The sequence below is a fragment of the Phyllostomus discolor genome, chromosome 13, assembly GCF_004126475.2.
Source record: "Phyllostomus discolor isolate MPI-MPIP mPhyDis1 chromosome 13, mPhyDis1.pri.v3, whole genome shotgun sequence".
Lineage (NCBI taxonomy): Eukaryota > Metazoa > Chordata > Mammalia > Chiroptera > Phyllostomidae > Phyllostomus > Phyllostomus discolor.
The window spans coordinates 41,136,204-41,157,222 of NC_040915.2; the positions used below are offsets into that span (position 1 = coordinate 41,136,204).

General features: G+C 42.2%; 1 protein-coding gene and 1 pseudogene across 13 annotated transcripts; one reads left to right on the forward strand and one right to left on the reverse strand.

Moving 5' to 3' along the window:
- Positions 1–3,931: 3,931 nt before the first annotated feature.
- Positions 3,932–19,627, reverse strand: ZNF84 (zinc finger protein 84). 13 transcript variants are annotated; one of them, XM_036013919.1, is made up of 8 exons: positions 19,293–19,433; positions 18,909–19,028; positions 17,465–17,573; positions 13,503–13,699; positions 11,062–11,188; positions 10,729–10,850; positions 10,251–10,346; positions 3,932–7,283 (listed from the first exon to the last, which is right to left on the reverse strand). In XM_036013919.1, exons 7-8 carry the CDS (start codon positions 10,333–10,335, stop codon positions 5,302–5,304), a joined length of 2,067 nt encoding a protein of 688 aa, XP_035869812.1. In that variant the 5' UTR covers positions 10,336–10,346; positions 10,729–10,850; positions 11,062–11,188; positions 13,503–13,699; positions 17,465–17,573; positions 18,909–19,028; positions 19,293–19,433; the 3' UTR covers positions 3,932–5,301. The 13 variants fall into 13 exon arrangements, with proteins under 13 accessions (XP_035869812.1, XP_028359386.1, XP_035869804.1 ...); XM_028503585.2 differs by lacking the exon at positions 10,729–10,850 and having other exon boundaries at positions 13,503–13,675; positions 19,429–19,627; XM_036013911.1 differs by lacking the exon at positions 10,729–10,850 and having other exon boundaries at positions 19,429–19,603.
- Positions 14,033–14,211, forward strand: LOC114489744 (annotated as a pseudogene).
- Positions 19,628–21,019: the final 1,392 nt, after the last annotated feature.

Sequence of the window (21,019 nt, forward strand, 5' to 3'; positions counted from 1 at the left end):
ATGGGGAGGCGGAGGGCCTCGCACCCCTGCGCTCCCGATCCACCTGCGCCTCAGCACGTGGGGGGCGGGGAATGCTCTCCGTCACACACCGAAAACCCCCTAAACCCGCAGCACCAGGGACAGCGACCCCGGCCCCCAGATGACTACACTTCCCAGGACACACAGTGGCCTCAGCGTGCGGGGTGGGGGGAAGGAGCGCCCACACACACAAAAAAACTTACAGAAAGCCATGCGGCGGAGGCCGGGGGGCCTCCAGACAAAGGGCATTGTCCTCAGACAACCACAGCTCCCAGAACGCTCTGCGGCCTCTGCCTCCCGAAACCAAAAGCCCCACCCTCAGACAACTACAATTCCCAGAAGTGACTGCGGTTCCAGCACTTCCGTCCAAGACCTCCGATTTGGGACAGCTTTGGCCTCCAGAATCCTCGCCGGCAGGGACTGCGATTCCCAGAGACCCTCGCGGTTGGTGGAGGGTCCCAAGCGAGCGGCGGCCGGGTAGCGACGTGCTGCCTGTCTGCAGGGCTGTGGTGCTGTGTCCCCCAAAGCGGAAGGATGCTTGGTTCTCGGTACCAGTGTTCGGATCGAGGGATGCTCTCACCACCATTAGCAGTGACCCTCCAGCGACTTTGTACGCTTGGCTCCCAAGGGTGACAGACTTCACTGACAGAGGACAGAGCAAGTCTGATACTTGATTATAAGCTACAGATATGACGTGGGAAACGTGCTCCTTCTGCCCAGAGACCCAGAGGTCAGAAGAGGAGCCGCTGTCTTTTTAAGGGTGTTGACACTCGCGGAAGAGGCAGGGCTGCTGTTGTCACTACGGAGCGGGGAGGAGTAGAGTGGATTCAGGTGATCCACCCGCCGCTTCTTGGGATCAAGTCGGGAATGGGAAGGGCACGTGAGGGCTCAGGAATGAGGGTCCAGGTCATGCCACCAAGACAGCCACCGATGCCCCCAGAGGTGGTGACTGTGAGGAGAATCTGGACTGGATAACAGATGAGAGAAAACAACTTCAACAGTAGGGCCTGCACTTTGTCCTGCTAATTTTCCTTTTCTTTGTCCTCAGAGAGACCTAAAATTGGGACAAACGGATCTAAATAGCCGGAGGGAGGGACTGTGTCTTCACCAGATGCATCACCCAGATCCCTCCTCAAGGACTAGCTGCCCAGACTTTTCAGAGTTGGCCGCCGCTGCAAAGAGCCGATTCGCCTGAGAGTACGCCCTTCCTAAGGCAGCTTCAGATGACTGAGCAACTCAAGCCTGTAAAACCTAATTTTGGCCCAAGATGAGACATTCTGATGAGGAGTATTTGTTTCAGAGCTTCTGTACTGGCTTGGCAAAGATTGCAACAACTACACTGCATTTTGACTTCTTCCTACTTACTCTCCAATCACTTCACAGCCATTGATCCTCCATAAACATCCTGCACCCAAAACTTCACCTCAGTATCTGCTTGCAGAGAACCCAATTTTCGACTTTCTTAGGAATATATGGGTTGTAAGTAACAAACACAACCTGAACCAGCTGAAGCAAACTTGGGGATTTATTAGAAGTATCTTATAGAAGAATCTAATGATGAAGGCATGAAAAGGGCGGAGATGAATATGCACGTCAAGACAAGAACCAGATTTTGGGACTCACTCAGGGCTGTTCCATGGCTTTGCTTCTATAAGGGCTTCCTTCTTCTCATTGGAGACTACACTTCTCCGTGTAGTAGAAAACATGGCTACAGATAAGCACTCACATTTATATAGTAAATCTTCATTGCTCAAATTATATAGACAAGATAGTCCCAGCTTTCCAGAAGCTTTCTCATGGAAAAGATACAACATGCAATGATTATATTATCCAGTGACAAATACAGGTACAGGTTCATATAGATTGGATAGGCATTAACAAGAAACAAGAGCATTTCAGTGACAGATTTGCAAAAAGCATCTGAATGTAGAAATTTCAAGGAACTGCAAGTACAAGGAGGCCACAAAGTAGTGTGTAGGAGAAAAAGTATTCAGAAATGGAGATGCATGTATTTGTATGAAAGTCCTCACATACCATAAACATATTACACTTTCTGAAGTCCACAATTAGCACATAATATTTCAACACAGGAGTGTGAGTGCATCCTAAAATAACTACTATGTATGAGTGTGAAAATAGACTAAAAAAGGATGAAGGCAAGGTTGCAAAAAGTATGCATACAGCTGCAAAGGGCCATGGTTGAGTTACTTAGCAATTAGTCAAGTAGATACCAGTAGTGAACATCTGAAAGGTTAGTACCATATTTGTAGTCTAAGAAACCCACTGAAATTGAAAAACTGGGTATATATTTCTGGAATATATGACAAAATAAACGACTGTGGTCTCAAGTATGGAAATCAAATGACTATTGATCTACATTCTTTTTAATACCTCATATTAAATCTGGTGTTCAGATTCATCTCAGGGTTCTAACAAGTGATGTTCTTGAAACCCAAATATCAGGAACACATGGATCCATGAGATAATTTTGTCAGCAAGTAAAACATCCCACAATAAAAAGCTAAACAGAAGGCATTCCTGAAACACACCTCGAAATTCATACTGGACTTCCAAAAGGCCTGTTATTTACTAAAATGAATACAATGGAAATGGTCCTTAGTAAAACTCTCCAGGTCAGTGGAAGAACCTGGGTGGTAAGAGAAAAGACGATGCTTCCTATTTTGTCCACTTACGTATTCTATCGACGTAAGTTCATTGTGCTTCACAAAACTGGAAGTAAATCAACTCTAAGTTTAAAACTGCCTTTCTTCTTGAGTAGGCTTTCTGGTAGGAATCAATGAAGGGAAAGGTAGAGACTTTTTTGTGTGTAATTTACCAAGGTAATTTAAAAAACGAAAAATCTCTAATTTCAGGATCAGAGCCCTCCTGTGAAATTTCAGAACCATAGCTCTCTGTGAATTCTGCATCAGATATTTTGCCAGCGTCAGCCCTCACTATGAGTAACACCTGTCTGTTACCAAAATAACATTGTCCCTAGGTATTCATCCAATAGACCAGTGCTGAAGTTCTATTATCTAGTGAAGGAAGTACTGATTAATAAAATCTAGAATTAGAATAAACAAAACTTGGAAAGTTTTAGCTACAGACTCCTGAGCTCATTCTAAGACCTCATAAATGAATCTCTGGGACAAGGGAAGAATCATAATAAATGGGAGGAGTGGGGACCCGTCGGGAAAACCACAAAGTAAAACATCACCCTGCAACCCTTTGTTCACTTTCAATGGTCTGTTTTACCCCTTCAGGTACTAGGGAGAAAAGAAAGAAGTCCACAAATTTGAGTATGAATTAAATTTTGGGAAATAGAACACTTAAAATCACCATATGGAAAGGAATGATCATCTGGCTATTGAAAATTCTGATGCAATGGTTTAAAAAATTACTCTCATTTAAAGTCCCAATTTTTCAATAGTGATGTAAAATTGAAAGTTAAAAAATACTCATAACATCAAAGATGCAATACACCATGCTAACAAAACAACTTGTGTGTGAGAAAAGTCTTGATTTTTCCAAGATTGGAAGCAAGGACAATGTAGACTTTCCTGAATTTCACCCCCACACATTAAAAAATTACTGCTGACTTTATCAAGCAACATTATAGAACGATCACTAAAAAATTTCAGTTGAGCTAAGGAATGGTTCATGCATTTTCAAAGAGTACCATACTTATATAATGGTAAATTTAAAATGGAAAGTTTCCAATGTGGATGATGCAATAAAGGCGAAACAAGTTTTTCAAGTGATGGGGAAAACCTTGTTTTCTAAGATTTGTTCAGTAATTAAAGAAATTTCCTGGAAGGTAAAATAGGCTTCCTCAAATACATCAAAAATATAATTCTCATCACATAGTTCTTTATACTTTACATTTTCTGAAGAGTATCTCTTAAGTAATTTCTTCACTAATATTTTAAAGATATTTTATATAATACCAAAAACGGCAGCACACAGAATCCATGACATTTCATCATAGTAAATAAAAATGCAAGTTGTACTTGGGTTACAAAAGAACTTTACATATATGTTATACATGGAGTCGTCTAGTAAATGAGAAAAAGGTTTTGCACAGCTTGTCATTTTGTTTGAATGCTGAGTAATGTAGTCACACACTTCCTTCCTTTTGCTCAGTCATGAGTACTACTGCAATTCTGTGGTTCCTGCCTTTTAATACTCATTAACCAGGTTTTATATAAACTGTCTCAGATTCTAAGGCTTTATATAAAATGTTGGCTTCTGTTACTGAAGACAAAATTAAGTATTTTGCCAATAAAATTAAGTAACAACAATACACCCCTTTTATATGCCAGATCATAGGGAATTGAGATGTGGTGTTCCCATTGAAGCTCTTATTTAACAGTAAGACATGCTACATTACTTACCATTTTTATATTATCAGTATGATAGGAAACAAGTTGTGTGTGATGTGTCTCAACAGACATCAGAGGCACTACACACGTCCACCTGATGCTCCCAACTACATTACCATGTGCTTTTTCACAATACAACACACATTATGTGACAAAGGAAAGTAAGCCACAAACACCAATAAGAAATTCCTTATTTAGATTTTTCAATGATTCAGTTTAATCACATATATTTAAAATTCCTTACTTCAGAGTGAAGATCTGTGAACCATTTAGAATGGAGCAGAATTGTGTACAAAAATTACATGGCTTCCCTTTATAGCATTATTTCTAGGACACATATTTCCAATGTCTTTAAATTGTTAGGTTTACCCACAACGTGAATTGTCCAAAATACCATTGGATTACTTGCTAGACACTGTCCCATATTTAGTGTCTTGATAAAATTTCATTCTTGGGGACATTTTTTTAATGTACAAAGAGCTGTCATTTCTTGATAAAAATATTACCTCAAATGCCACATCGAAGGGGGTTCCTTCACTCACTGGACTAGGATTTACCCCTAGTAGGAGTATTTCTAACAGCCAATGAGATCTGCACACTGGAAGGCTTTCTAATATTCTCGGTATTCCTCTTTGCTGTGAATTTTCTACTGCATAAGGTGTAATTATAGTTTGAAAGCTTTTGGACATAAACTGCATTTCATAGGCTCATTCCACTCTATGAATTCTGATATATAAACATGTCAATCTGATGAAAGCTTTCCCTACATAACCTCATTTAGAGTTCCTACCCAAGACAACACTGACATATACTGTGATCTATTATCTGACTTACCAACTGCACTTTTTGAAGTACAATGAGTTAAGGTCTCTTTCAAAGACTAATATTAAGTCAATGTCTATCATTTCTTTACTGTATGAGTTCTCTGATGATTAATGAGCTGTGACTTTTGGGAGAAGGCTTTCCCACATTCATTACATTGATAAGGTTTCTCTCCGGTATGAATTCTCTGATGATTAACAAGCTGTGACTTCTGGGAGAACGCCTTCATACACTCACTGCATCCATAGGGCCTCTCTCCTGTATGTGTCCTCTGATGTGGTATCAGGTGTGATTTCCGGGAGAAGGCTTTGCCACATTCACTGCACTGAAAGGGTTTCTCTCCTGTATGTATTCTCTGATGATTGATGAGACTTGATTTCTCCCTGAAGGCTTTTCTACATTCACCACATTCATAAGGTTTTTCTCCTGTATGAGTTCGGTGATGTCTAATTAGCTCTGATTTCTCAAAGAAAGCTTTCCTACAAAGACTGCATTCATAAGGTTTCTCTCCTGTGTGGATTCTCTGGTGAGTATTGAGCTGGGATTTCTGGGAAAAGGCTTTTTCACAGTCCCGGCATTCATAGGGTTTTTCTCCCGTATGAGTTCTCTGGTGAGTTGCAAGACTTGACTTCTCTCCAAAGGCTTTCCCACATTCGGTGCATTCATAGGGTTTCTCTCCTGTGTGTGTCCGCTGATGTGATATGAGATGTGACTTCTGACAAAAGGCTTTCCCACATTCAGTGCACACATAGGGCTTTTCTCCTGTGTGAATTCTCTGATGATTAGTGAGGCTTAATTTCTCACTGAAAGCTTTCCCACACTCACTGCAGCCATAGGGTTTCTCTCCTGTGTGAGTTCTCTGATGTCTAACAAGCTGAGACTTCCTGCTGAAGGCCCGCCCACACTTGCTACATACAAAGGGTTTCTCACCGGTGTGTGTCATCTGATGTGATATCAGATGTGACTTCTGGGAGAAGGCTTTCCCACACTGAATGCATCCATGAGGTTTCTCTCCTGTGTGAGTTCTCTGATGATTGATGAGACTTGACCTCTCTCTAAAGGCTTTCTGGCATTCGCCACATTCATAAGGCTTCTCTCCAGTGTGAATTGTCTGGTGTCTAATGAGCTCTGATTTCTCAAAGAAGGCTTTTCTACAATCACTACATCCGTAAGGTTTGGTTCCTGTGTGAGTCCTGTGATGTGTAACAAGCTGTGACTTCCTGCTAAAAGCCTTCCTGCATTCTCTGCACTCAAAGGGTTTCTCTCCTGTATGGATTCTCTGATGATTAATGAGATTTGACTTTTCGCTAAAGGCTCTCCCACATTCGCTGCATACGTAGGGTTTTTCCCCTGTATGTGTCCTCCAGTGTGATATAAGATGTGACTTCCGGGAGAAGGCTTTCCCACATTCACCACATTCATATGGTTTCTCTCCAGTGTGTGTCCTCTGATGGGATGTGAGCTGTGACTTCTGAGAGAAGGCTTTCCCACACTGGCTACAATTATAAGGTTTCTCTCCTGTATGAGTTCTGTGGTGTGTGACAAACTGTGACTTCTGGGGAAAGGTTTTGCCACATTTACCACAGCCGTAGGCTAACTCTCGTACATGTCTGCTCTGGTGTTTAATGAGACTTGATCTCTTACTGAAGCGTTTCCTGCATTCACTGCATTCATAAAGCTTCTCCCCTAAACGATTTCTGTGGTATATAATAATCTGTGACTTCTTATAGATAATTTTGTCGTATTTATCACACTCATAGTATTTTAACCAAGTATCATTTTCTTCAGTCTTGCCATGGAGAAACAATTTATCAAATACATTTAAGTCACCTGGTTCTGTTTTTCTATAATCAACTTTTGGAAGAAGTAGGTCTAAATTGTGTTTTAAAATTAATCCATCTACATCACCTTCACCATTTGACTTCCTTAAAGGAACAAGGTTTATGTTCATATTGAAATTTTTTCCAAATGTATCACATTCATAATCTTGTTTCACATTTTTAAGCTTCTCTTGGTTATCCTGGTGCCACATCATATGACTATTTACTTGTAAGACTTGTTCTATAAAGAAAAAAAAACATGAATCTGTGAATTCTCCTATGGGTGCACTGAATAAAAAGCTACAAATATTATTTAAGGGGTAGATGCTTTTTAAGGTTAGTTTTCCAGTCTGACATAAGCTCCAATAACAATACCTACACTTGAGGTACTAAAAACAAAAATAAGAGAAATGTTGTAAACAGGAAAGCGTAGACTAAGTTATCTTTGGTTGTTGTTAAAGTTTATAAAGTGGGAAGATTGTGGAGATACACGAGAAGCAATGAGGACTAAAGAGAGAACGTTTGAAGAAGCACTGATCCAATGTTCTGAGGAATTAATTTACTTAACACCTACTGAGTGCACACTCTGTGTTCCAGGCGGTATGTGATGTACAAGACACACAAGTGAAAAAGACTTTGCCATCACGAAACTTACATTCAATTAGAAAACCTAATAAATAGATTATATATATATATATTTTTTTAACCCACACCTTAAAATATATTTATTGATTTTAAAGAAAGACGAAGGGGAGAGAGAAAGAAACACTGATGTAAGAGAAAAACATTTAAATGCAAAATTGAAATAGTAGATGCGAATGTTTCATCTTCTTAAATAAGTTCTAAGCTACTGGGAGGTATTTTCTATGTTTCTTACTTTTTATCACTTTGAAAGTCATTATTAAAGCACTGGGTCTCAAATAATGTGGTACACAGAAGTCACTAGTGGGTTCTCAAATTACAAATTCCAGTCCCAGAACACCCAACTTAAAAACCGTATGTGGCCCCTGACTGGTGCCTCAGTGGCTTGGGCATTGTCCTGCAGGCCGAAAGGTCCCCATTCCGCTCCCTGTTAGGGTACATGCCTGCACTGCAGGCCAGGTCACCAGCTGAGGGCGTGCAAGAGGCAACTGATCAATATTTCTCTTGCACATCACTGTTTCTCTCCCTCTGTCCCTCCTTTCCCCTCTCTCTAAAAATAAATGTTATTTCATTTTTAAAATTTTCATTTATTTAAGTAACAATAAAAAATGTTTATTAAAGAAATAAAAAATAAAAATAATTAAAATAAATTAAAAATTTTTTCATTTATTTATTTCTAGAGAGAAGAGAAGGGAGGGAGAAAGAGAAGGAGAGAAACATCAATATGTAGTTGCCTCTCACATGCCCAGCCCACAACCCAGGCAGGTGCCCTGACTGGGAATCGAGGCAGTGACCCCTTCAGTTCACAAACCGGCACTCAGTCCCACTGAGCCACATCAGCCAAGGCTAAAAATAAATTTTAACAATCTTAACACACACACACACATGCATGCACGCACATGCACACAACCCTACTGAACCAGCCTCTGGTAACTGATCCATTATGCTCATCATTGGGAAAAAATATCCTCAGGTAATCTGATGCACACCTGGTTAAAAACATCTATATTAAAACAATGGGCTTATGAAGACACATTTATTGAATGAGTATAATGTGTTCCATAATGAAAGATATTAAGTTATATGCTTTTGTGTCTAAGTGTGCAAACAAAGTTCAGGAACCAACCAACTAAAAACTATTATATACAATATGATCAAGTCTAGCAAAGGAAATCAGAAAACAATGAGAAAAATGGAGGCTGGAGCTCCATTTTGGGGGGCTGGAGTCTAGAAACATTTCCTGAACATGAAAGCACTGAAAACGGAGTCTGTGCAGAAAGGATCAAGAGGTCTTAAATATAGAAAGCATAACACAAAAGTTCAGATGCAGAAAAGAATAAATATCACAACTGAAAACTCTGAGAAATGTTTAAATGGAGCTGACTGTGACTGTGAAGGGGGAAACAGGCAAACACCACGGAGGTCACTGAAGAGATGACATGCTGTAGCAGGTGCTCTTGCTGCCTCATCTACACCCAGGGGACACCTGCGGCTCGGGTGGATGGTGGCGCTTACCCCAGGCACCCGCATCTCTCCACCGGAGAACTTTCCTGGGCTGCAAGGGCATGCCTGGTTCCCAGGCAGGGATGCTGGACACTACGAAGTCAACGTTCCAGAGCAATGCTCAATCAGAGATGGCAGCGGGAGGGTTCCACAGAGGGCCCCCAGCAGCACCAAGTGCCCATGGCTCACCCGTCACTTTCTCCCACTGCACCGTATGAATCACATGCCCAGTAAAGTCTTGCCCTCCGACAGTTATCTCACAGTCTGCTTTGGAGGGAACCCGAAATTGGTTGATGTCAAATAGCAGATAATGAGCAGGAAGGTTTAACTGATCTAAGTAGTGCTGCATACTCTAGGAACTGAAATGGTGGCATCACTGAACTTACGAAAGATTAAAATCTGACTCACTCTAGCAATTTGGGAACTTCAGGAATGAGACAGGATGGGTCTAGTTTTAAGTAGGAGTTGAGGAGGGAATGCTTTAAAAATATATGTCTGAAGGGGAAAAAAACATAAATAATAGAAAGAATGGTAGAAAGAGATCACTCAATGTACTCCACGGCATCTAGCCTATAGAACAAGCACAGCAGAACCTGATTCAAAAGGGAGGACAAGAACACCACATTTAGGAGGAATGCTGACCCCATTCCCTATCATAAGATGGAACAGAGTGGGCTTTCACAGCGTATTGCTCAGGGCATCGAACACACCCAAAACGAGGAAAAAGATAAAAATGTTGAAATGTGCAAGCAAAGGTGTCTTTGACCAGAGGGCAAGGGAAGGCAGGAGAGTAAATATTTCAGAGGCAGAAAACCAAACAAGAGGACAAAGCCCAAGATGTGACAAATGTGGAGGATCATCGCAGCCCAGACACACTGGAAACATTTCACTTTAAGCTTCAAGCAAAGAAGCCACAGTAAATGTGAGTTTCTGAGTAGCACATGTCGAAGGCTGAGAGAAGTGGAAAGGAGCACCCCACAGCACATGTGAAGGATGCCAACCCTCTGAGCAGCTGGGACTACACTGCTACCTTCTCCCACCTACCTGGTCTGTACACACTCACCTGGAGACTCTGAACTTGGAACCTCTCCATCTCCTATCCAAGGCTCTTCTCCTTGTTCCAACTTGAAGATGACATCAGGTTTCATAAATTCATACCCTGTTCGAGGGAAATCACAAAGCCCTTGGCCCTGAATGCTTGGACTTTAGGGCCTGAGCAATGGGCATGGTTTGGGTCAGAACTGACCCAGTTAAGCTCATCATCTGTGAATCAACAGATGGTTACTAATTGTCAGAGTGAATAATTCTCAGAGAAATAGTAATGGTGTCCCTGATAGCTGACAAAGTCTAAGAAACTGACTTATAATTCACGTTCAAAGCCATTAAACACTTCCCAAGCTCTAGAGCCAGCCTGCCTGGGTTCAAATCCTGACTCTTCCATTTACTCCATCAGTCCTCGGGAAAGGTACATAACCTTTCTTAGCTTCAATTTCCTCATCAGAAAGCAGAGGGAAGCTTTCTTTACCTTTGTAAAGTCGTACCTTTTACAAAGGGTTGCCCTAACAACTAACCAAGTCAGGACGGGAACAGCACAGGGAGCACAGGAAGGTGTCTGTCCGCACAGGGTGTTTCCACCACCGGGACTACCACTGAGTTTCAGAGGCTGCATAAGGACACTACAACTTCATTAAGGGAAGGTGAGATCCAGCTACTTCACCTCCCGTCACAGTTTTAAGAATCTTTGATCTCCTATCTTTAGGCCCAAACTCATTACCAACTTCAGAGCCCCACAAGCTCTCAGCAACTAAAAAACAAACAAAAAAATAACAACAAGGTATTGGGCACAGTGAGGTCCTCTGGGAAGCTTTTCTTACCCAGTGCCACCAGGCTGCTATAGTTCTCCAGCATGACATCCTTGTATAAGTCCTTCTGAGAGGGGTCCAGCAGTTGCCATTCCTTCTGGGTGAAGTCCACAGACAAATCTTCAAATGAGAACGGCTCCTGTAAAAGCACAATCCTGCTGAACCTGAGGCAGTTATCCCTCCGTGATGTAGAAAAGCCAGACCAGAGCTTTAACACACTGCTCTGACCACAGCAAGTCTGAGACTGCCCTTACTGTTGTATCGCACTGTGGGACAAAAGCTGCTACAGCTTCTTCTGTCCTTTCGTTTATGTACAGCTTTGTGTACATCAGAGAACTTTGTGCACAACAATGAACTCCTTGTATTGTTACATTAAAATCTATGGTTTTGTCCTATTCTTTGAATGACTCATTTATTTACCAATTAATGATTTTATAACATATGCATTGCACATGTGGAAATTATTGGTTCCCTGTGTTAATATCTTCTGACAAAAATAAAAAGGGCTTAGCAGTTAATTCTGTAAACATTTAATACAGAATTATTTTCAATTTTACCAAACTGTTATGGAACATAAAAGCAAAAACACAATCCTAAACTTGTTGATACCAGCATAACCTTGGTAAGAAAAGAAAAGCAAAGACCATTCACATGAACATTGATGTGAAAATCCTAAACATGCTACTAAATTATAGTGAGCAACATACAAAGAAAAAATATTCAGACTAGATTAGTTTATCATAAATAAAAAATAAGTCAGCTGTGGCTGGTGTGACTCAGTGGCCTTTGAACCAAAGGGTCACCAGTTTGATTCCCAGTCAGGGCCCATGCCTGGGCTGCGGGCCAGGTCCCCAGTAGGCGGCACTCGAGAGGCAACCACACACTGATGTTTCCCTCTCTTTCTCCCTTCCTCCCCCTCTGTCTAAAAATAAATAAAATCCTCAAAAAAAAATAAGTCAAGGATACTCACTACCTAAACAGAGTAAGAAAAAATATCTAATCACCTCCACAGGTGCACATTGAGTGTATCCGCAAAGGGAAGCATGTGCATGACAGGAACTGCAAACACAGGAAATCTAACAAAGTTAAAAAAAAAGTAGGTTTAAAATTTATAAAAAGGACTTGATTTCTGAAGGAAGGAGGAGATGAAAAAAGAGAAAATCAACACACTAAAAATTGAAAAACAATTCACATTTGTTTTAAAAAGTCTTGGGAAACTCAGAATTTCCGTGGAATTTTTTTACTAAAAAAGGTGTCGCTGAGCCCTGCCTGAGCTATCTAAAAATAAATAAATAAAATCTTTACAAAAAATTTCAACTTCGTCCTGGTTCCAAATGGAATTAAAAAAAAAAAAAGGTGTAACTCTGATACGTTCGCACTGGATGGCCACTGTTGTGCAGATGCTGACGTTTTCTTAGCGGACCATCTCAGGAGAGAGAGGTCTGCGCCCGACTCAGCAGCCGGCGCTACACGGTTTGGAAGCCCCTGCGGCAGGCGGGCTGAGAGCAAGCCGCAGGTCTGTGCGGCAGCACACAAAGCCCACCTGCAGTGCTCAAGGTGGGAACTTCGAGGTAAAGGTGAAGGGAAAGCAAGAAAACGGTGGTAAGCTGGGGGGGTCCTGGCTGCCTGTCGGGAGGAAGGAAGTTGTGACCGGAGAGGGCACCTACGGGTGTCCTTTGTCAGGAGGGGACGTCATGAACTATAATCGTATTCGGCTGAAAATTCATTAAGTGGTTCTTTCACCTTTTATGTACTTTCCTGCATGTATTCTGCTTCACAACAGAAAGTAAATATGTAATTACGGTCACTAAGTCCTGCTTTGTCATTTTTGCTTTGGGTCACTCACACTGTGTAAAACTAAAACAAATGGCCGTAAGATCTGTGTATTTATTACAATGTTCCTCTTCAGGACATTCATTACCCACTATATCATTTATTCAAAGACTTCATCAAGCATGACCTAGGAATATTTACTTTATATGAAGAATCAATTTGCATACCATAACTCACATAAATGTTCGTATTTATTATGACTGCCAAAATTTTGAGAACCAAGATTGCAGCTCATACTCAGTAACTATCAATATGAATATACTCAGTAATTATGGTTTATAAAAACTGAAGCCTTGAGAATGTTTCAGGACCCAGTTAGGGTGTTAATGCCCCAAGTCTGTCCCACTCTGAATCTCCTCCTCTGAGGCTATTTTCTCCTGATTTCTGTCTCTTTTTTTTATCCTCACGCAAGCAGATACAGCCTGCCTGGGGAAGGATATGCACCCTAGGCATGTGCCCCGACCAGGAATCAAACTACAACCTTTATACTACAGGACGATGCTCCAACCAAGCCACAGGGCCAGGGCTTCCAATTCCTCAATTATTTTCTTCTATTTCACTGGGAGGCTCACACACTTCTAACCCCTGGAAAAACAATGAGGAATAAACAACGAGCTCACCTGCAACATGGTCATTTTCTGTTCTCTGAGTAAAATGATAGCAAGCCTGAGACCTTTGAGTTTCCTCTGCTTGCGCCGCGGAGCTCTGGTGTGGGGTCCTGTCTAGGTCTTTCCCACTGAGGATGGATTCCTGGCTCCAGGAACTCCTTTCTTATCTTGCAAGAGCAGGCTCACTGTGGGGAAGCAGGATCTGCAGACTTAGGGACCAACACAATTCAACTGGTATATTTACACTGCACCTATGATCTTCCTTTGCTAAGAACTGGGAATTCATGACCTGCTAAAGTCTGAGTGTCTTCTGCATAACTGAAACAGGGCTACGGGGTAGGAATGGAACACGGTGTAGAAAAGCAGCAGAAGTCTTTCTGCAAACAGATGAAAAAATGACAGTAATAAAGTCAGTCTGAGGTCCATTCGGTGTTCACTGTGGGCATGAAGTCTAAGTCACTTCAGAAGGTGCAGTGAAGACACTCCATCTTCAACAGAGGGAATTCTGGGAAGCTTATGTGACCTGCATTAAAACAGACTAGACTGCTTCTCGGCCTTTTGGCTAAGATCAAGCATAGCATGTTCTTAACAATCTAGTATCTGATTCGTCCTTTGAGGAAAAATATGTTAAATGGATTTTTGGAGCAGGGAGATGGAGTAGGAGCTTGCTCTGTCCACTCTGCACCAGTACCGCAATGCTTTTAGGAACAGTGCACCAAAAAAATACACAATAAACACATAAAAACAAGTAGGTGTTTCAATAAAACTTTTCCCTTTACTGTCTATGTGACTTTGGGTAAAAACAAACTTAATTTAAAAACATTTATTTATTATTATTATTCTTACAGAGGGGGGAAGGGAGGGAGAGAGGTAAACATCAATCACCTCTAGTTGCACCCTGACCAGGGGTCGAACCTGAAACCCAGGCACGTGCCTTGAGCAACAACTGAACCAGTGACCTTTCTGTTTGCAGGATGACACCCAACCAAGCCACTCTGGTCAGAGCCAAACTCCACTTTTATGAACTTTAGTTTCCTACTGTAATTGTCAACCTCTAACCTTCCATAACCTATGTCTGCCAGTTCTACCAGCTTCTGAAGGTCATGTGCTAGCTCTCCCGATATGATTACAGACTGGTGAGTTTTTCCTTGTGAGTCCACTGATGTCTGCATTATGTGCTTGAGGCTATGCTGTTCGATGTGTAGAGTTTATATATTTCTGGGGGATGATTCCTTTACCATTATGTAATGACACTCCATATCCCATATAATGCTGCTTTCTTGTCTTCCAAGTCCCCATGTCTTTACTTGCTAAAATGGTGGAGCGTGGACCTCTGGCTGGCTCAGTGGGATCCTGAGGAATACCTGAGATACTAAAAGGAAAGTGCCTAGTTCTTTGTAGTAACCACAGCTGACATCTGTGTCTTTTCTACGCATAAGGCACAACACTAAGCACTTTATAATTTACCCTCACAGATGACTCAGTAAGGCACTTAGCAAAATCTTCATTTTATGGGAAAACTAAGACCTGGAGTGAAACTGTGCCCAGGACTGCACAGCTATGAAGCAGTACATCTGGAATGTCATGTCCTCTTGCTCTGTTGAGGGCATTAAGTACCAAAATCCCAACGTCACTGGGTGTGTTGATTCACACGTCCACCTGTATACCTTAGAATTAGCTTATTTCAGTCACCTTATTTCCATAAAAACACACCTGGAGAAAAGCTGCTCACCGCTACACCACACTACGGAGCAGCACTCAGAAAAGAAAACCAAGCTCCTCCCTTTCCTGCCTCTCTGTGATTCAAACTTTGGCGCCCACTCAGAAACGTATACGGAGGTTTCTCACAGCTACACCAGAAGTTATTCCTCCACACCTTCAATTATGAAACTATATGCATCTTTGGACAGGAGCTGGCACACATCAGCACTGAACAGTTAGCCATAATTATTACTACAAAAGGAAAATATGACAGTGAAATTTTGAAATGTGTATTAACTAAATAAGAAGTAATTATTACCTATGATATAACCATACCACAGACAACCACTCTTAGGAGACAGTGCAAAATATCTGTACATTTTAAACAAAAATAATAAATACATGGTACATTTAAAAATTGTTTTTGTCACCCTGACTTGTGTGGCTCAGTGGATTGAGCATCTGCCTGTGAACCAAAGGGTCGCTGGCTGGATTCCCAGTCAGGGCATATGCCTGAGTTGCAGGCAGGATCCCCAGTGCGGCATGCAGGAGAGGCAACACACACTGATGTTTCTCTCCCTCTCTTGCTCCTTCCCTTCCCATCTCTGTAAAAACAAATAAAATTGTTTTTGTCTTTTTCCCACTATAGAAAGACCATCTTACCAGATTAATAAACATAGTTCTATAGTATCAACAGCTTTCTTATATAAAACAATGAAAATGTAGAAAATAAAATATGCTCATAATAGAAAAAATACATAAAATATGTAGCAATATACTTGACAAGAAATATATAAGATCTACATGAAACAAACTAAAAACACCAATGGGGACTATAAAAACAGACTTCATACATGCACAATTTGGTCTTCTGGGGTAGAAAGACTTCATATTATACTACAGATAATTTAGTCAAAAATGATTTATATCTTTATTAACTCAGATCATAACCTCAAAAAGTTTTCCTTTGACAAGCAGAAAGGCTGAGGAGCAGCGTGGAACCTTATGGAGATACAAATTAATGAGTATAAACAGGTCCATGTGATGTTAACCAACTTCATAAAATTCTAATAGTCAGAAAAGCATTCAACACTGAAAAAAAGATATACAGATGAATAAAGCATTATGTTTCAAATATGTAAGAATTTAGGATGCAACTAGCATTACAAAGCCAAGAGTAAATGGATTACTTCATGAGCGGAAGTGGTAACATCTGAAAGAAAGTAAAGCTAGTTCTGTGTCTCTTCCATTACAACACACTACCTCCAGGTCAATCATGCAAACCACAATACTGCCCGAAGAAAAAACAGTTGAATACTTAGGTAACTGGGGGAAAATTTTCCAAACATGATACAAATATAAAAGCAATCGAGTTTTTTTCTCCAAAAACTCAATTTAAACATTAAATTGAGCATTTAAACATTAAACATTAAAAATGCAAAAACCTGTATATGGTTAAAAAAGTATCAATCATAAAGGACACACATACCCAAGCCAGGAAAACATACCCTAACAAATATGTCATTTCCTTTGAATTATGCTTCCACTTTACCTCATTTCACGTAATAAAAATTCTAGCATTTTTCCCTGGCTGGTGCTGCTCAGTGGATTAAGCGCCAGCCTGCAAACCAAAGGGTCGCCAATTTGATTCCCAGTCAGGGCATATGCCTGGGTTGTGGCAGGGTCCCCAGTGCGGGCTGCATGAGAGGGAACCACACACTGATGTTTCTCTTTTTCCTTCCCTTCCCCTCTGTAAAAATAATAAAATCCTTTAAAAAAATTCTAGCATTTTAATGAATAAAACTATGTTTATCAGTGAAACCATTTCCTCAAGCACACAGCCCAATCCAGAACGTTATTTTTGAGTTTCCTTTGTAATTTTGTCAGAGACTATTCAACAATGAAGACTTGCACTGATTTTAATTTAAAAAATGTTTTTGAAAGTTGGCCCTTGCAGGACAAGTCCCATCCCTAAACTTTTTTGTTCTAAAGGTTTTATTTATTTCTTTTCAGAGAGAGGGGAAGGGAAGAAGAAAGAGGGAGAGAAACACCGATGGCTGCCTCTCACACACCTCCAGCTGGGGACCTGGCCCACAACCCAGGCCTGTGCCCCAACAGAGAATCAAACTGGCTTTCATTTTGCAGGCTGGTGCTCAATCCACTGAGCCACATCAGCCAGGGCTCCCCACCCCAAACTATGAACTCTTATATTTGGCTGTCACATATCCCCTCATCAGTGGAGACTTAAGCTCTTCATGGGTGCTTTTTTTTACCTTGGCCATTTCCTGCAGAACACTGCAGCTCTGGGTCACAGCTCTCACATTTATCTTCAGAAGGAAGCTACCTCCCTCTTCATCCTGTAGTGCCACTCAGCATCAAGTTCTGAAAGAATTTCAGAGAGCAGAAAAAGAATAAAAAGTAACATTTATACTTAAGTGTCAATGTCCTACACACCATATTGTCTTTTTTAAAGCATTCAGGATACAGGTTCAGGAACTTGCCCAACATCAATGATGCCCCAGGAAGTGGCAGATCTGGGCCACTAGCCCCACGCTGTCCACCCCAGAGCCAGTGACTGCAGACTCTCGGCAGCACTGCAGGGGGGGAAGACCCTGTTTCCATTCCCAGTGCAGGAGCGATACAGTCCCCTGTGCAGGAAAGGCGGCAGCAGGCTGAGCATAAAAACAAGAGGAAGAGAAAACTCTTGCTCTTACAGGCCAACTGAAAAACTCCTCTGGTAAACTTAAAACTCCCCAATTGGGAAAAAATATTCCAAGTCACAAAAAGATATTCACGTTATACTGTAATAGCTTTAAGCAGCACATGCAGCACATTCTCAATTTTGTTTTTGAAAAGTAAATATAAATAAGACGTACTGAAGACACATACACACTTACTAAAAGAAACGGACCAAAACGCTAGCAGTGACTCTCTTGTTAATGGGACAAAGATTTGCATTTGTTTACCAAGACTCTCCAAATTAAGTACAGTGAACATATTTTAAATTTTTAATGGAAAAAAGTATAAAAGTATACATCTTTCTTAAAAGATTTTATTTACTTAGAAAGAGGAGAAGGGAGGGTGAAAAAGAGGGAGACATTGACGGGTTGCCTCCCACGCCCCAAACCAGGGACCTGGCTGGCGACTCTGGCCTGTGCCCGATGGGGAATCCAACCAGTGACCCCAAGGAGCCACACCAGTCAGGGCTAAAAAAAAAAATTTTTAACGTTAGTCCTTAAACCAAGGAAACAAGGGGCAAGCAGAGCAGTTTCAGTCTAGCAGTACATGGTTGAAACAAAGTAAAAAACATAATAATTAAAATAAAAAGTATGTTTTAATGAGAGCAAAAAGCATCGAAGCTGGGGGGAAAGTTCCTTTCTTCTCACTCCCTCATTTTCATATGAAAATTGTTCAACCCGGAAAACGCGAGTGGAGAGAAGGGGCTCAAGGCAGGGATGTCCGGTCCACAACAGCTGCCGTCAGACCTCCCCCCTCCAAGTGGCTGGCGGAGCCGGGAGCGGGGGGGGGGGGGGGGGGGGGGGGCAGGGTTTTATCTATCTGTCTATCTATCTATCTATCTATCTATCTATCGGGGAGAAACCCTTTAAAAACCTCCACTGAAAAACGTACAGCAGGATGAGTGCAATTGAGTTGGAGGAGTCATCAGGCCCGGCAACCGTCCCCCCGGCCACCTACACCGGCGCCGCAGACACTCACGCAATCGGCTCCCCGGGTGCGGCCATAGGGTCCCAGCCTGTCCACGGGACCAGGCCGGGGCTCACAGCCGAGCACATCCACGGATGCCACGGGCGGGAGGCGCTCCTTTTAAAAACCGACCTGAAAGACAACGTCCCAAAGAAGTAAGAACCCAGGGGGCCGAGGGAACGAAGCGGCAGGAGAAAGGCAGTGGGCCACCCAGAGGCGGCGCGCCGGCTCCTCCCGACCGACTCGCCGCGCGCGGAGCACCGTCAGGATGCCTCAGGGTCCCCAACCGCTCCGAAAGGCTGGGGCCCGGGCCCGGACTCCTCCCTCGCGCTCTGGCCAGGTCCGTCGGCGCCCGCCACACCCCACCGCGGGCACCGGCCTCAGCGCGACGCCTACCGGCTTCGCAGCCTGCAGCCCAGCGACCCCTGCAGTCCGGGCCGGAACCCCGCGCACCCCGGCCGACGGCCCTCCCTAGAAACCCAGGCCGGAATCCGAAACGACGCCGACACCCACCCACAACCCAGCCTCCGACCTCGGACGCGCACGATCCGGAACCACGTGATGCGGCAGCCGCCCCGCCCCCCGGCCAGCACAGCGCCCCGGCCCTCCGGCCTCGGCGCGACTCGGGCGCCTCCGCGATTATTCCCAGCGGCAGCAGAGTACGAGGCCCCGTCCGCACTCGCCTCTGCGCGGCTGCGAAGGACAAAGAGACGCGGCTCAACCCGCAAGCGTCGGTGACCACGCGAGTGCGCGTGCGCGAGAGCAAGGCGCCGTCGGACTACACTTCCCAGAAGACTTAGCGGTTGGGCGTCCCGGCTTACTGGGAATAACCGCCGGCACTCGAGCGAGTTGCGTGAATAAGCTTTTGGGAGATGTGATTAAACGGTTAGAATTTTAAAAGAGCAGGAATACAAACCTAAAAGTAGATGAAAAAAGAAAGACAAGTGGTTACTCCACCAATATATATTTCAATTATCTTTTCAGTTCTTTTATGAACTTTATTAGCATTTTGTCATTTTCGTCATAGATTCTTGGTTTATGTAGGTTTTTAAAAGATTTATTCCCGGATCTCATTTTAAATTCAACATTGTATCAGGTGTATTCATAGGTAGTTTATTATGCCTGTGACATCCAATGACCTCGTTAAATTCACTTTTTATTTAGAAATTATTTCATACTACTGAAAAGAAAAAAAAGTACAGAATTACAAAAGTTACAGAGTACTAAAGAATCCCTAAACACTATTTTATCTGTACTTGCCAAATGTTAACATCTTACCAAGTCTGCTTTCTTCATAGAATAACTTATTTTTCTCGTAAGGTGGGACCATGAGTTGCAGACGTAATTCCTCCAAATTCCTGAACACTTCAGTGCCTAAGTCCAACACAGTCATCCCATAGTCTAATCACAGGAAAATGATCAAACTGAAGAATGAACATAAATGCAGCACTGTTATCTAATACACAGAACTTACTCAAATTCCAAAAAATGTCCTGATGTGCCAGAAACAGACTTGGGTTCGGTATCCAATCTCGTGAGTCTTTAGCACCAGTGCACCCGGGCGGTCTTTCAGACTTTGTCTCGCGCCCTCAGCACTGGTTTGGGAAGTGCTGAAGGGCCCTCACCGTGTTTGGTAGATATGACTTGTGATTTAGATTCAGGTTAAGCATTTTGGCAGGAACACTACAGAAGTGATGTTGTATCCTCGGAGAATCATACCAAGTTTCATAAATTAGTTTGTACCAATAATGGCAATATTAATTTTCATGGTTTAATTAAGGTGATGAATGCCACATTTCTCTTTTGTGAAGTTACTTTTCCAATTGTAATTAATAAGTATTTTGTGGGCTGACTTTCTGAGACTAATGAAATATTCTCTCATAAACACTTTCATCCACCTAAATCTAGCATTCATGAGTGATTCTTGCTTTTCATTTGGTATTTATTAAATTATATTCTACTGTAAGGAAGTTTTCCCTTCTTCCCTACTTGTCTATACATTTGTTTATGTCCACATGGATACATGGATTCTCATCTTATTCTTGGGGTTATAACCTCTTATATTTGGATGTTCAAGATGTTCCAGATTTGGCCTCTGCCTTCAAGCTGGTTGCAGTTTCCTT